At 35.2% G+C, this 17,418-nt stretch overlaps 2 protein-coding genes across 2 annotated transcripts; both read right to left on the bottom strand.

The window, feature by feature from the left end:
- Positions 1–1,862: 1,862 nt before the first annotated feature.
- On the bottom strand, positions 1,863–2,810 carry LOC102015135 (olfactory receptor 8K3-like). The gene has a single exon (XM_005408224.1). It carries the CDS (start codon positions 2,808–2,810, stop codon positions 1,863–1,865), a length of 948 nt encoding a protein of 315 aa, XP_005408281.1.
- Positions 2,811–11,448: 8,638 nt separating this feature from the next.
- On the bottom strand, positions 11,449–12,411 carry LOC102029541 (olfactory receptor 8K3-like). The gene has a single exon (XM_005407953.1). It carries the CDS (start codon positions 12,409–12,411, stop codon positions 11,449–11,451), a length of 963 nt encoding a protein of 320 aa, XP_005408010.1.
- Positions 12,412–17,418: the final 5,007 nt, after the last annotated feature.

Below are 17,418 nucleotides of genomic sequence, written 5' to 3'. Positions count from 1 at the left end.
AAATTCATTCATCAGTTTGCCTGAGGTCAAATCTGTGGTCAGATAGAATATTATTTTAATATAATTTTCAATGTTGAGATCCTTTATATTCATAAAATGCCTCTGAGTGAGTTTCTCAGGGTCAACTGAACTAATTAAATGTGTCACCACTTATGATCCTAAGCTCAAATATAGATTGGCTGGTTATAGATGTTCATAGTATATTTCCATTTTTTATGTAATTTCTCTTCTTCTAAATTTTATTGAAATTAATGAAGCATTTTTTTTTAAATTTTTTTATTTTTGGTTTTTCTCCGGTACCGGGAACCGAACTCACGACCTAGGGCTTGCCAGGCAGGTGCTTTGCCGCTGAACTAAATCCCCAGCCCCAATGAAGCATTGTTTAAAATACTATATTTCACTGACTCCAATTACCTCATCAATTTTATTTATTTGACAGTACAGATTTTTCAAATTACATATACAAGGAAATAAGTTCAAAACTTCTCAATACAACTTATAAATTAGAAAATGCATACAGAATTCTAAAGGCAAATAAATATAATGTATAACATATGATATATAAACGTATTACATTCTGTTTATGTTTGCTATTTGAGATCTATTGAAATTCTGAACATTTATTTTAAAAACAGTTTATTAGGGTACATTAACTCACATTTTCAGTTTTCAAATTAAAGTATTAGAAACTTCAGTAGAAAAGTAATAATTGCTAAAAGTAATTTGGGAAAAAACAAAAACTAATTTAAAATACATTAAATACTTCTGTAACTACCAGCAAATAATATTAACATTTGAATTCTGTTGTGCCAGGATGCATTTTGAAAGGAAGTATATTGTCTTGCATATATGAACAAATAAACTCCGCTGTGTAGTTTCATCAAAATGAGTAACATATCTACAGCCTACCCTCATTAGTAATATATATATTACCAGATGACAATACGCATGGAGTTTTATTATTAAAATAATTATTTTATTCAAATTTTAATATGTATTCACTCACATACATGCATACACAGAATTACACAAAACCAGATGGCGAGCTGAACCTGTGGCTTGTTGAATAGCAGATTTGTTGAGTAAATAGTCTCTAAAGGGTCAATACATGATCATAGGGTCACTGATGAGAAATGCAAAGCATGCTAAGATTATAATATTAGCACACCTACTTAGGACACTTGAGTATGATCATATGACATAATCTATGCAATCACTCTGCTACAATGAATCTCTTGAAAATACAATCAAGTTTAATTTTAACACAACCACCTCATCATATATGGAGCCTAAAACAGTAATGTTCTCACATACAGAAAAGAAGCACAGACACAAACTCATAGATGGACACAGGAAAGTTTATTGTAATGCTGAAAATAGCAAAAAAAATTTTTTTTTGCACTATGAGAGACTGAGGCAGGAGGAACCATAAGGGCAATTTACACCTGAACAAAGTAAAGACATCTCAAGAACCTGCTTCTAAAGAAACAAACAAATAAATAAATAATAGATAAATTCTCTAGATACAGCTTAGTGTGAAGGCCATAGGATGAATCCCCTGTACCTCAAAGAACAAAAAAGCCTTTTTATTCATCTTCTATGCGTACTATTCTTTTATACTCAGATACAGCATACCAGGTTTATTAATCTGTATCATTTTAATATATTGGACAAATTCACTGAATATTATACTCCAGCTGATCTCTCTATCTCAAGGAAGCACAGTTTTAATTATTTTGTTCACTGGTACATTTGTAACATTTTGAAGTTTAAGGAATACAACACAGTCCACACTTCAAAGGTATATGGAGCCCATCTACAGAGGAAAGCAAGGGTAGTGCATGACTTTATTGAACATGGCTTTAAAGGAAAAATTTGCATATCTTTTTCCAAGTCCTATGAAGAGCACATTTTACATCTTTATTCCTCAAGCTGTAGATCAATGGATTCAACATGGGGATGACCAACGTATAAAATATGGAAGCCACTTTGTCAGTGTCACTGGAGTGACTGGCCCTGGGCTGCACGTACATAAATGTCAAAGTCCCATAGAAAACTGAGATCACGGTCAGGTGGGACCCACAGGTGGAGAAGGCCTTGCGCCTGCCCTCTGTGGAGTTCATCCTGAGAATGGCCACAAAGATGAGCAGGTAGGACACGAGGATAACCAGAAGGGAGGAAATCAAATTAAAAATGGCTAAGATCAGAATTATCAGTCCAATTTCGTGAGTATCTGAGCAGAGCAACGCTAATAAGGGTTGACTGTCACAATAGAAATGACTGATGACATTGTGTCCACAGAAGGATAAAGTGAAAATCCTTATGGTAATTAGGAGAGCCACAAATGTGCTGTAGAGATAGGGAATCACCACAAGAACCCAACATAGTCTTGGGGACATGATGACAGTGTAGAGTAGAGGGTTACAGATGGCCACATAGCGGTCATAGGACATGGCAGACAGAATAAAAAGCTCACTAACAATGAACACAACAAAGAAAACCAGCTGTGTTGCACAAACATAATAAGAGATTGTATTTTCATCTTCAACAAAATTTGCCAACATTTTGGGTCCCACGGCTGTAGAGTAACCAAGATCAGTAATGGCCAAGTGTCTGAGGAAAAAGTACATGGGTGTTTGCAGCCCGGAGTCCACCTGGGTGAGCACGATCATGCCCACGTTGCCCACCAGCGAGGTCAGGTAGACGACAAGGAACAGCACGAACAGTGGAGCCTGCAGCTCGGGCCGGTCTGTGATGCCCAGCAGAATGAACTCGGTCACCGCGGTGAGGTTGTGCTCCTCCATCCACATTTGCCCCAAAACATGCTCTACATGGACACAGGAGAAAAAGTAAGATATTTCCCATATTTTCACATGGGAGATTAATTATGCAAACTAGTGTAAAGGAGATATATCTTAACTTTGAAGGGTAGGTTTTATGATATTAATACATCATTCCCAGGTGATCATGCAGAAGTAGACCCATAGCCAGACTAGTTATTCTCATGACACTTTCCATATCTAGAAACATCGTGGCTGTCACCAATGGGAAGTGGATTTCTCTAGTCATGTAAGGGTGAGAAGGAGGTTAGGATGCCATCCATCATACGATATTGAGTATGGAGCTGTAAACTCCAAAGGACTAACTTTGTGCCTGGCAAGCGCAAGGTCGTGAGTTCGGTTCCTGGTACCGGAGAAAAACCAAAAAAAAAAAAAAAAAAAAAAAAGCACTAACTTTGTTCTAAACTAAAAAACCTGAAGTAATAGATAAATAGAGAGCAAGAAAGAGATACAGATTCAGAGCAAGGGGAAAAAATATAAAGCTTAGCATTGTGAAAACTTTTAGCTAAAGGTTTAATGGTCATACTGTTCTTTAATGTTTGATTTTCATTTACTTACTTACACTCGCATTGTGGTCCTTATTCATAACATTTAATGAAATAACATAATACCTATGCCAATAATATTTGGAAAGTTTCTAACAACAAATTCTATAAATGAATACAATGCTGCAGCTACTATTTCCAAACCCGGTCCTTTAAAATACCTGTACTTACAGGTGTTACAAATGAATTGTTAACACACACCAGAGATGGAAGAATAAAAGACTGTAATGATCACAGTGGAAATTGTCTTTTTATGAAGCAGTATACTGGCAGAAATATGTATGTTTGTCTACACTGTCCATGTTATACCAAAAAACAAGTGTACAAAAAGGTTACTTTGATCAAGTAATTGGAATAAAATTTCTTAGTCTTATATTCAAAATCAAAATGTTCTTAAAAGGTTGGTGAGAAAGATGATGGTTGAGTACATGATTGACAATATCCAGTGACCTAACGTAGTTCTCTCCGATCATGCACGTTTTCCTTTGTTTTATTTGTGATCTTTAAGTGGTAAGAGGGCCTTACCTTAAAGAGGTTTTCTTTACATGCACACACGCACATTGTTCTGGAAAGAGACTTCACTTCTTCAGTATAAAACATTAAGCAGGTGAAGGACAGATGAAGCAGAATAAATACATGCTGTACATTCCAGTCCTGAGCCCATCACCCTGGCCCCTATGCTACGAGTAAAATCGGATGAAGGACATACACTTGTTTTGGATTACTTATCTTCTTTTTCATAGGTATTTTAGTAAAACTGTAATGCAAGGTGCTTGCATATAAATTTACTTAAATTCTAAATTTCCCTGAAGATCATTATCATTATAACATATATTTTGCTGTGTATATATATATATATATATATATGCTGTTACTATAGATTTAATAAATGTGAACATTGCATAAAAATTTTGCTATGTCACATATTATACAGGCAGACTAAAGTCAGTAATTCTGAGATTTATGGAAATCCCAGGATATGATCTGAAATATTTCTGTACCTCAAACTCATAAGAAATAAATATGACAGCACATAAGACACAGAAATACATGAGTAGTAGAATAAAATGTATGCCGATACCACCAAGGCCCAGAAATTGCAAAGCATGACATGAAAACAAATGTTTGGCATTTAAGGTAAGCTCATTCTTCCTGTTGCAAAAAAATGTAGTGATTTTTCCTAAACTAAGACAAGAAAAAAATAGAAAGACCACACTTCACACTTAAAACTGCAGTAACTCTATTCTGTGAGTCTTGTGTAAGGAGAAGAAAGTACACAAAATTAAATATAAATCTGATTAGGCATCACTTACTGTTACCTTACATAAAATGCCATTTATATTATAAGAGCTCCCTGGTGTCCTACCTAGCCCTGTGCCCTCATCACTCATAATTTAGATTTCTGAAAAAATTTACCAGTGACAACATGCAAAGAAAACAGTCAATAAAACCACAAAGAGAATAATCATGTTGATTTTTCTTTTGGTTTAGTTTGTAATCACTAAAAGTTGAAAAAGGTAAATTTTAAAAGTTAACTGCCTATTTTTCTATAAGTAAAGATGAAAAACTTTTCCTGTCACTTTCCTAGGAGCTCAGTGAAACAGGCAAATTGCTTTCTGACAGATAATTACCTTGCTTAAATATTAGAATTTTATTTTTTAAGTATTAAATTTATTCTGATCCCTTAATAAAATTGAAAATATTTTACCATTATAATAATTATGGGTCCTTAAAACCACATAACCCTCCACTAATGTTTTTCACTTCTTGATGTGAAAGAGGAAACTCCTTTGTTCAAGATTCAAAATCAATCATGTTTACCTATTTATTTAGCTAATCACTGATTTAAATTTATTCCAATGAGAGTCCCCACAAATCACTGAATGTAAATAAGCGTTGGAAGAGTGTCAGACTGAGACACTGAACCCCTGGGTTTGCAAATTCTGCCTTTGAGGAAAAAATCTGTGGCCCTTTATATACACTTTATCTCAGACCACTCGTGACCTGTCTTAGACAGGACAGCACACAAATATATATGACTTAACACACACACTCATAATGTAGAAAATTAAATGTTATAAAGTCACATGCAGTGTGTGTTGCAGGTACTTATACTCTCAAAGTATTTGAAAATATATCAGAATTAATATCAGCCAAATAAGAGTTCTTACTGCTTCTCAGAAACTTGTAGGGTAGGGGAAGGCACGCACACAAACTGAGTCACAAATGCTCACCTACCTTAGATGGTAAAGCCTTATCAAACTGTGTCCATTTGTGTACATATTGGTAATATATGGCAATGCCTTCAGCCTTCTGACTGTATCACCTATAATTAAAACTCTCTCCTGGTTTTCCCATGTGCTTTTAACAGCTTTTTAAAGACAATCTATAGATTTTTTTTTAACCTTTTAAGATTACCCCTGATGAAATGCCAAGAATTTATCCCTTAGGGACAACTTAGAGAAATGCCTGGAAGTTGCTAATGGTCAGGGACAGTGTGTAATATTTCTGAGTCCACGTGCTAAGTGAATGAATGTCCCAGAACCTAACTTCTAAGTTTTATCTAAAAGAATTCTTACTACAGTCTTAAAAACATATTAAAATCTTCATGCTTATTTGACCAAAATTTAAAATGAACTACATGTAAAAGAAACCTAAATAGCCATTGACAGAATAATGGGCAAATAAAATGTGGATTATACATGCAATGCAATATCAATTAAGCTTAAATACAAATCCTTCAATATGTGATAACATAGATGAATCTCTAGAGCATTACACTAAAAGAATCTCCCCAGTCACGGAACAGGTATGACGGACAACTTCAATGACATGAAAGATCTAATATACCCAAAGGTAGAGAGTCACATAGAAGGGTGCTGGTTGCAAAGTGCTGGGAATTGGGAGAAAGGAGCATTTGTGCAGAAACAGCTGTGAGGACACAGTTCTAAAAATGAATAAATTCCAAGAATGTGCTTTGAAGCATTGTGTCAACTACAGCAATTCCCCAATTTAAGGGGTATCACGTTACGGGCATTCTTAGATGTGAAAAATCAAGAAAGTAGCCCAAGTGTCGACCTTACCATTTTAAGACAACTGTAAACATAAAGATGTGTGTGCATTTATTCTGTGTATGATGGCATGCAGATTTCCACCAACCTAGGCCATGATGAGGATGGCCCACAGACTCTGGGTGCCTCACCTACTGAATAGAGAATTGGGTTTACCATGGCTACGTGGAGACCATGTTCCAACGCAACCAAGAAGCAGCATTCTGTTAGAACCAGCCCTTTCATATATTTAAGGAGTGAAATGACTTTCCTTTTTGATATAAACTTTAGTAACATATTTGATAGTAACAGCAGAATATCAGGCAGCTACTGCAAGAAACTAATACACACACTTGAAAGTGTATTGGATTGGGCAGGTTACAATTCACGATGACAAATGCAATGAGTCCTAAATTCCCATGGCAGCAAAAGGATAATGTGGTAGTGAAAGGAAAGAGACAACGATGTGGAGTTCAAGATTCTCTTTGAGTCCCTTCAATATAAATAGAGTAACTTCCGTGATACTCTTCTTGTTGAAATCTCACAGAACAAAGTGGGAGTAGTCAAAAATTACAGTTCATACTACTATGAAATCATGATGAGCACTATGAACCTCAACGACAAGAATTAGGCCCGTATATTTAACCCTGTGTGTGGGAGTGTGGGGGGGAGTGTATGTAGAAGAGTGTGTGTTGTGTGTGTGTGTAGATTTACGAATGCTTATTTTTCCAGCAGTGGGTCTGAAGATAGTCAAACGAGAGTGAACAGAGAGCTCATAGAGCTGACTGCAGAGCTGGTTTTAAGACGGGTGTTTTCATGGGTTGTGATCTCATGTCATTTCCTAAAACTTCAGGTCAACATGTTAATGTACCACTGAATTATGTTACCCCTTTCTGTGTTGTTTCACTGAAAATACCAAGTTGGTGACTAAATAAATTCTCTGAAATCCAAAGTCATATAGAATATCAGATAAAGTGTATTGCAACACAATCAGAATTCTAGGTCTTTCAGCAAGTATGTAGAATGATTTGCTAATAACCTACTCGCCTATAAAGTGAGAACATTTGCACTTACTTTACATGATTGTATAAATATTAAAGGATAAATTATTTTAATTTAAATGCTTCAAATAACTTTCATTGTAGAATGTGCTGACTGGTTGGTTTTACAGAGTATTCTAAGAGGACGCTTCCCTCTCAGCTGGGAAATAAAGCAAAACCTGGGTCTGTTTTATTTGGACATTTGTAAGTCATTAAAACTAGAGATATACTCTGAAAAACATAGTATGTGAAATTACTGGTTTATGTAGCTACGACATAAATTTTACAAAATTACTTTCCCTTTCATGAAATATAATGAACCAGACAGTCGAACCTGTCAAATGCTTTCGTACCGTGGCCTGTAGATTCACATTTGTTCTTTGAATCATCTTCACGATCAGGAGAAGGAACACATACGCACAACTAGGAAACTCTTATTTACCTACATAAACATAAGTTCAATGTTTTTTCCATTTTGTTTTGTTTGTTTTACAGAAAACAGTATTTAATTGTTATGCAGAAGTGGGAGGAAACCAGAGTTTGAGAAACGCATGTGATGAACACACGGAGTAGGCAAAAGTAGCTAGATTTTAGCCTCTGGTGTTTAGTCACTAAAACGCTTAGTACAGAAGTGAAAATTGTAATTCTCTTTGTGGTTTAGGTTATGCCTTCTAAAACAGTCTTCAAATTACCTGAAATTTTCTCTTTCCCAAGGAACTGCAAATTCAGGTTTGGGTAACTGTTTCTGCCCCAGGCGGAACGTGTGGCAAAGTTCACAAGAGAGGCCCCAAGGAGGATAAACTCCAGATACCTGCTGGTTCAAAGTAGCAGTATAGTGCTGGACTTCCTGATAGAAATGTAGGTAGCTCTGGAATAAAGCCCTACTGATGCTACTTAATGGATGAAAAACATTCTTTGCAATCTGTTTAAAATATTTTAGATTTTCTTTTATCTGATGATTAGTGATGCCTAACATTTTTATAGACTTGTTGGGTATTGTCATTTTTAAAGAAAATCATAAAGTCATTCATCTATTTATAAGTTACATATTTTGTCATGAATTTAGGAGTTGCTTTTTACTGTAAATATTCCTGTAAATGTGCATCTGTCCTACCCCATGTAGGTCTCTACCTGGTGTTAGGGTTGCTGGAGACTTTGTCTCTGGGCCCTGTTGTGTGTCCAAGGCCTCTTACTTTCTTCCTGCAATTTCACTGCAGTGCTGAGCTTTAACACAGGCCTTGTTCCGGCTTTCATGTTCACATCCTGCTCCCCTGTGGGTGGAATCTCACTTCCCGCCTTGTGGGCTGAGAGAAGTTCTATTTTAATATTAGTTTTGTCACAATTGTTTAAGTTAATGTGCCATGGAACTTAACATTTTTTCCATCTACTGGTATGGTTTATTTTTTAAATTTTAGTTTACTATATAATGAATGATATTTAGATTTGCCAATGTCAGCTCAGACATAAATTCCTGGCTTAAATTTAACATGATGTTAGGCTGTTTTTATGTATTGATAGATTCATCAGTTTATATTTTGTGTAGAATTTCCATGTACAAGATGCCTTATCTGTCTTTGTATGTTTCAAAAACATGGTAATCAATTTCCTGTTTGGACTTCTCCAAGACTTTTTAGGCATTGGTTATTTCTTTTTTTTTAAGCATTAATTACAATTCACTGTTTGCCTGGGATCAAATCTGTGGTCAGGTAGGATGTTATTTTAATATAAATTTCAATGTTTAGATCCTCTGTATTCATAAAATGCATCTGAGTGAGTTTCTTAGGGTCAACTGAAGTGATTAAATATATTTTCACTTTGATCCTATAGATTGGCTTGTTACATAAGTTTATAGCGTCCTATACTTTCTGTAATTTCTCTTATTCTAAATTTTATTGAAATTGATGAAGCATTGTCTGACATATTACATTTGACAGATTCCAGCTATCTTAGCAATTAATTCACTTATTTACAAGTCTGGATTTTTCAAACTGTATATGCAAGGGAAAAAGGTTGAAAATTTTAATACTAGATATAAAATGTGTACTTACTTCTAAAACCAAATAACTGTGATATATAATTTCACCTATGCATATTTCATTTGCTTTATGCCTATTATTTGAGATCCATTGAAATCTAAATAAAACTTACTGTAGAAATAGTATATTGGGGTACATTAACTCACATTTTCATTTTTAAAATGAAAGTATTTGACATTATATCATAAAAGCAATAACTGCTGAGGATAATTTGGGAAAAAGAAAAATAATTTAAAATACATTAATTTAAATATTTCCATACCCTCTAAAAATAATGTTAACATTTCAATTCTGTCATTGCAGGATGCATTTTGTAGGGAATTTCAATATTGTCTTATATATTCAAACAAATAAACTGTGCTGTATATTTTCATCAAAATGAATAAAATATCTAATGCCTAAACTTGATAATAATATTACTTATTATCAGATAACAATATACATGGGCTTTTCCAATTTAAATAATAACTTTCTTAAAATTTTAATGTGTATTCACTCAAGTATTCACACACATGCATGTGTCCACTGAATTACTCAAAATTACATGGTGCACTGGACCTATAACCTTTCACATATCACATCTTTTTGAGGGAATAGGCTCTATTGGGTTAATACATGAATGCTGATTTTTTTTCTCATTGATGAGAAAAAAACAGTATGCTAAGGTTTCACTATTGGGATATGCACTTAGCCCACCTGAGGACATATTCTTTGCAATCATCCTGCAGTAGCAAACCTTTCGAAAACTCAGTCAGTTCTGATTTTAACACAACTGCCTAGGAGTATATGAAACCTAAAACAGTGAGATTCTCCTCACACAAAAAAAGAAGCACACATACAAAATCATACATAGACACAGAGAATGAGTGCTATAATGCAGACAATACCAAACAAACTTTGCATAATGATATCAGGTTAATAATATTCCTTAGTTATTATGGGCTGATCAGGTCCGCAATCTCCTGAACGAGTGTATGGTGAAGGTCAAATAAAAAGAGGCGTATGGAATGATTTCAGAGCTCTGGAAGGATCAAAGCCCTCTCACAGAGTTCAAAATTCTCTTGGGCTAAAACCATTACCTTTTCTGGGTCACCTGTATTTATTTGGTTATCATAAGAAGGGAGGGGAGTACTCAGGAAGGGTGGAACCACTCAAGAACTTCTCCAAATAAGGTATTAAGTTAATCCACACAAGAGGGAGATGCCTGAGGCTATAGTCTTTATCTAGTTGAGATTGGATCCAGGTATCCTTGGCTGTGATCTTGTCTGATCCTTTGAGTCTTTCTGGCTTCATCTCCCATTACAAGCCTTAGTAGAGATTAGTGACTCACTAAGTTTCAATTGCTATGAGACCATTGGCCATCTCCAGACAAGGAACCTAGATCTTGAATAGACTCACAAGTAAACAAGGGAAGTCAGTTGGTTAATTTAAATCCTGCTCAGGGCTGCTTCACAGTGGTCTTCATCATTATGAGAGGCTGAGGCAGGAGGCACATGCGTTGAAGTCCCAACTGAACAAATAAGACATTTCCAAAGAACCTGACTCAAAGTAAATACATACATACACACATACATACATACATATATACATACATATATATATATATATATAGTCATGAATGAATGCTGGGGATGTAGTTTAGTGTGAAGTCCTTGGGATTATTCCCCAGTTCCTCAAAAAAAGACTTTTTACTCATCTTCTGTGCCTAGTGTGCTTTTATATTTCCATATGGTGTACCAATGTTATGGAGAGAGCAGACCATTGTAATGTACTAGAAAAGTACATTGACATTTACACTACAATTGCTCTCACTACCTTAAGGAAGGCAACTTTAAATGTTTTGTTTGGAATATTTTGAAGTTTAAGTGGTATGAAAAAGTCCCAAATTGAAGATAAATGGAGCTCATCTATGGAAGAGAGCAACAGTATTGCATGACTTACATTGTATGTAACTTTAAAGAAAAATACTTGCATATTTTTTTCCATGTCCTACAAAGAGCATATTTTACATCTTCATTCCTCAAGCTGTAGATCAATGGATTCAACATGGGGATGACCAACGTATAAAATATGGAAGCCACTTTGTCAGTGTCAGTGGAGTGACTGGCCCTGGGCTGCACGTACATAAATATCAAAGTCCCATAGAAGACTGTGACCACGGTCAGGTGGGACCCACAGGTGGAGAAGGCCTTGCACCTGCCCTCTGTGGAGTTCATCCTGAGAATGGCCACAAAGATGAGCAGGTAGGACACTAGGAGCATTGAAAAAGAGGAAATCAAATCAAAAGCTGATAAAAGCAGAATTATCAATTCAATTTTGTGTGTATCTGAGCAGATAAGAGATAACAAGGGGAGACTGTCACAGAAGAAATGACTGATGACATTGTGTCCACAGCACAGAGTGAAAATCTTCACGGTGACCAGAAGAGACACAGATGTGCAGTAGAGATAGGGAATTGCCACTAGAACCCAACACACTCTTGGAGACATGATGACAGTGTACAGCAGAGGCTTACAGATGGCCACATAGCGGTCATAGCACATGGCAGACAGAATAAAAAGTTCACAAGCTATAAGCAGAATTAAGAAAGCCAGCTGTGTGGCACAACCATAATAGGAGATTGTATTTTGATCCACTACAAAATTTTCCAACATTTTGGGCCCCACAGCTGTAGAGTAACCAAGATCAGTGAGAGCCAGGTGTCTGAGGAAAAAGTACATGGGTGTTTGCAGCCCGGAGTCCACCTGGGTGAGCACGATCATGCCCACGTTGCCCACCAGCGAGGTCAGGTAGATGACGAGGAACAGCACGAACAGTGGAGCCTGCAGCTCAGGACGGTCTGTGATGCCCAGCAGAATGAATTCAGTCACCATGGTGAGGTTGTGCTCCTCCATCCACATTTGCCCCAAAACATGCTCTACATGGACACAGCAGAAAAAGTAATGTATTTCCCATATTTTCACATGGGAGACTAATTATGCAAACTAGTGTAAAGGAGATATATCTTAACTTTGAAGGGTAGGTTTTATGATATTAATACATCATTCCCAGGTGATGATACAGAAGTAGACACATAAGCAGACTAGTTATTCTCAAGAAAGGTGGCCTGGCTCAGCAAAGAACACTTTCCATATCTAGAGGCAGGTTGGATGTCACCGATGGGAGGTGGATTTCTCTGGGCATCTAACAGTTAGTACGAGGTTCAGATGCCATGCACCATGCTATATTGAATATGGAGCCCTAAATTTCACCAAAGGAATAACTTTGGTCTAAAATAATAAAATCTGAAGTAAAAGGTAAACAGGAGTCAGTTAGAGATACAGATGAAGGCCCTGGGGACAAAAGTATAAAGCTTAAGTATTATGAAAACTTTGCTTATTAGTTATAGGTGTAATGATCGTACAGTTACTTAACTCTTGGATTTCATTTATATACCTACAACCATGTTGTGGTCTTTATTCATTACATTTAATGAAATGGCATAATACATATGTCAATGACTTATCAAAAGTTTCTCACAACAAATTCCAAAACTGGATACAATGTTTGTTAGATTGGCACAGCTAGTATTTCAAAACCTAGTCTTTTAAAATACATATTTATAGGTGTTACAAATGAAATTGTTAACATATATCAGCACAGGGTAAGGGAGGATACCAGGTAGCTCCAACAGTATAAGCAACATTCTGCATAAGGTAACAGTAAGTGATGCCTAATCAGATTGATATTTATGGGGCTGGGGATTTAGCTCAGCGGCACAGCTCCTGCCCGGCAAGCGCAAGGTCGTGAGTTTGATCCCTGGTACCGGAAAAAAAAAAAAAAAAAAAAAAAAAAAAAAAAAAATCCAAACAGATTGATATTTAATTTTGTGTAATTTTTTTTTCTTTACACCTGACTCACAGAACATTGTTACTACAACTTTAAATGTAAACTGTCATTTCTGTTTCTTTTCTTAGTTTAGGGAACATAGTACGGTCACCCACATATGTACGAATAAAAGATTATAAACATCACAATGGAAGTTACCTTTCTATGAAAAAGCATACCTGCAGAAATATGTATATTTCTATATATAATCAAAGTTATACCTCAAATTAGTGTACAAAGAGGTTTCTATGGTCAAGTAATTTAAATAAAATTATTTAGCCTCATTCTCAAAATCAAAATGTTCTTAAAGGGTTGTTGAGAATGGTGATGGTTGAGTGCATGATTCAGAGTATCTGGTGATCTGAAAGTAGTTCTCTGTGATCATGCACATGTTTTTCCCCCTTTAAAATTTTTCTTCTTTAAGTAGTAAGGGCCTTACCTTAAAGAGGTTTGCTTTATATATGAACACGCACATTGTTCTGCAAAAAGCCTTAACTTCTTTGGTGTAAAATATTAAGCAGAGGAAGGGCTGACGAAGCAGAATAAATACACGCCGTGCATCCCAACCCTGATCTCCTCACACCTGCCCCTACGCCACGAGTAAAACTGGATGAAGACCATACTGTTGTTTTGGAAGGTCTGTCTTCTTTTTCATAGTTATTTTAATAAAACTGTAATATAAGGTACTTGTGTATAAATTTACCTAAAGTTTAAATTTCCCTGAAGCTCGTTATTATTATAGAATATATATAAATCACATATATAATATATAAGTACATATATTCACTATAAATTTCATAAATATATACATTGCATAGAACTTTTACTATGTCACACAATATTACACAGACAAACTAAATACAGTAATTCTGAGATCTATGTGGATCCTAGAAGCGACCTGAAATCTTCCCATACACCAAATTCTTAAGAAATAAATATGATTGCTCATGAGACAGAAATACAGGTGCAGTAAAATGAGTTGTATCCCGAGATCTCTAAAGGGCCAGAGGTTGCAAATCATAATATACAAACAAATGTGTGGCATTCAAGGGAAGTTCAATCTTACTGTTGTAAAAAAGTCATACCTATGTTCCCGAAACTAAGAAAAGAAAAAGAAATGACACAGTTTAAAATTTAAAAATTTAAAAATTTTAAAATTTTAAAATTTAAAATTGTAGTAACAATGTTCTGTGAGTCAGGTGTAAAGAAAAAAAATTACACAAAATTAAATACCAATCTGATTAGGCATGCCTCACTGTTATCTAATGCAGAATGTTGCTTATACTGTTGGAGCTACCTGGTACCCTCCCTTACCTTGTGCTGTCACCACTGGGAATTTAGACTTCATTACCAGTGAAATAAAATTGACCAATCACAACATTAGAATAATGCCTTTAATAAAACTACTAAGAGAAAAATCTTGTTGTTTTTGTTTGGTTTAATTTGTAATTATGAAAAGTTAAAAACTATAAAAGATCAGAAGTTAATTTCCTATTTTTCTGTAAGGAAAGATGAAAAACTCTTCTTTTTTTTTTTTTTTTTTTTTTTTTGGTTTTTTTCCGGTACCGGGAACCAAACTCATGACCTTGCACTTGCCAGGCAGGCGCTTTTGCCGCTGAGCTAAATCTCCAGCCTTAAAAAACTTTTTCTTTCAGCTCTCTTAAAGTTCAGTTGAACAGGTAAATGGCATTTTCACAAAGAACTTCCTTTACTGAATCTCTGAATTTTATTTTTTAACATTAAATTTATTCAGATCCCTTTGCAACATGGAAAATATTTTACCAATGCAATAGTTTTGGGTCATTAAATCTCCTAAACACACACAAATGCTTTCTTGATGTGAAGAGGAAACTCCTTTTAAAATTCAAAATCAATCATATTTATCTATTTATTTACCTAATCACTGATTTACATTTATTTCTATAAGATTTCCCCAAGAAAACCTCTTAGAGTAAATAAGTGATGGAAGGATATAAGAATGAGATGCTGAATCCCGGAGGTTTCAAATTCTGCTCATGAGGAAAACTCTGTGGCCTTTTATTTATGCTTCAGCTCAGGTCACTTTTGGCCTTCTTTTGATAGGACAGTGTACAAGTATCTACAACTCTATGTAAGTATTCCTCAAGGACAAAGTTAAATATTTTATAAGCATACACAATACGTGTCGGAGGTATGTATATTCTCAAAGTCTTTGAAACTATGTCAGAAGTAATGTGAGACAGAAGGAGAGTTCCTACTCCTTCTCAATACTAACAGCATAACAGAAAGCACACACACACAAACTTAGTCACAAATGCTCCCCTACCTTAGATGATGAAGCCCTACCAAACTGTGACCGTTTGAACAGATATTGGTAATATATGGCAATGACTGCAACCTTCTGTCTCCATCACCTATCAGTGGAAACTCCTGGTCTTTCCATGTGTTTTTTAACAGTGCTTTTGGAAGACAATTTATGGACTTTGTTGTAACCTTTTGAGACTATCCCTGAGAAGAAGCCAAGCAATTGGTTCGTTAATTAACTGTAAAACATCTGAGAGTTTAATGAAATGCCTAGAGGTTGTCTGCTAATTTTCAGGGACTGTGTGGATACATTTTGAGTTCACACATTAATTGACTGACTGCCCACAAACCAATTTCTGTGGTTTACCTAAGAGAATTATTATTATAGTCTTAAAAATATACTAGAATCTTCGTGTTTATTGTACCAAAATTCAAAACAAAAAAACCCTAAATACCAATGATAGAATACTGGAGGAATAAAATGTGGATTATATATGCAATGCAATATCAATTAGCCTTAATTATGAATCCTTCAATATGTGATAACATAAATAAATCTGTAGAACATGCTAAATAAAGCTATCCAGTCACACAGAGCAGATACTACAGATAACTCCAATTACATGAAATATTTGGTATACCCGAAGGTAGAGAGTCACATGGAAGGGTGCTAGTTGCCAAGGGCTGGGAGCTGGGAAAAATGAGGAATTGTTCATAACCAGCCATGAGGACACAGTTATGAAATATGAATAAGTTCAAGGAATGTGCCTTAAAGCATTGTGTCTATAACTACAGTAATTCCCTGACTTACCAACAGTTGAACTGCAAGCCTTACAACACAGATACAGAGGGATATCTCATTACAAAGATTCATGAATGTGAGAAATCCATGACTTTCTTACCATTTTAAGGTAACTGTAAAAGCAAAGATAGTTATTTGCAGTGTTTGTGTGTGTGTTTTTTGATGTTTTATACTTTACATTGTATACTTGTGTCAAAGGTACACAAGACTCACTTTGCAGGACTTACAAACAAACCCTACTAATGACTTCCGCCCTGAATGGGAGCTTGTCTGTAAGTCAGGGACTTACTGTACTATATCACACATTTTCAATTAAAGATGTAGATTTATTGTTAACCAGAACAAAATAAATTTTTAAAAAACATGTTATGTCAGGTACGAATTTTAAAAATATTTTTAATTCAAATCATCCAGGAAAATGATGTCTCTATTAATATGAATATTTTATGTGGAATACCCAGAATTTAGAAACAAAATCATAGAAATGGAGTACAGGAACTGAAAGTGAAATGAGAGGAAAATTACTTGGTGAGGTTTTGTACTGATGGAAATGTTTTAGAAGTAGAGAAATTTGTTTCTTGCACAAAATCGTGAATGTGCTAGTTGCATCAAAAGAGGTAAAATAGTAAACTTTAAGTGGATTTTAACTTAATAAATTACATTAACTGTGCTTAGAAATGGTTATCACCTCTATTGTGTTTTAAATAAAAGTACTTAATTTTGGCAGGGTCTTAACAGGAGGGCATACCTTGAGCCTTCTTTGTATTTTTCATTTTGAGTTAGGGTCTCTCTAATTTTCAACATTATCCAGGCTAGGCTAGAACTTCTGATCTTCATATTCCTGCTGTCCACAGCGCTATAATTACAGTAGTATACTACCATGTCTGGATAGGTATGGTACCAGAGTTCCTGGTAATACAGTTTGTCTATTACATGCATAAAATTTTTAAATTTA

This window comes from Chinchilla lanigera, unplaced genomic scaffold (assembly GCF_000276665.1).
Source record: "Chinchilla lanigera isolate Chin_1 unplaced genomic scaffold, ChiLan1.0 scaffold00110, whole genome shotgun sequence".
Lineage (NCBI taxonomy): Eukaryota > Metazoa > Chordata > Mammalia > Rodentia > Chinchillidae > Chinchilla > Chinchilla lanigera.
The sequence above is the reverse complement of the archived record's forward strand: the minus strand, read 5'-3'. Positions and strand labels throughout refer to the sequence as shown.

Excerpts from the sequence above, each read along its gene's own strand:
- LOC102015135 (XM_005408224.1), bottom strand. The coding sequence starts at position 2,810 with ATGTGGATGGAGGAGCACAACCTCACCGCGGTGACCGAGTTCATTCTG.
- LOC102029541 (XM_005407953.1), bottom strand. The coding sequence starts at position 12,411 with ATGTGGATGGAGGAGCACAACCTCACCATGGTGACTGAATTCATTCTG.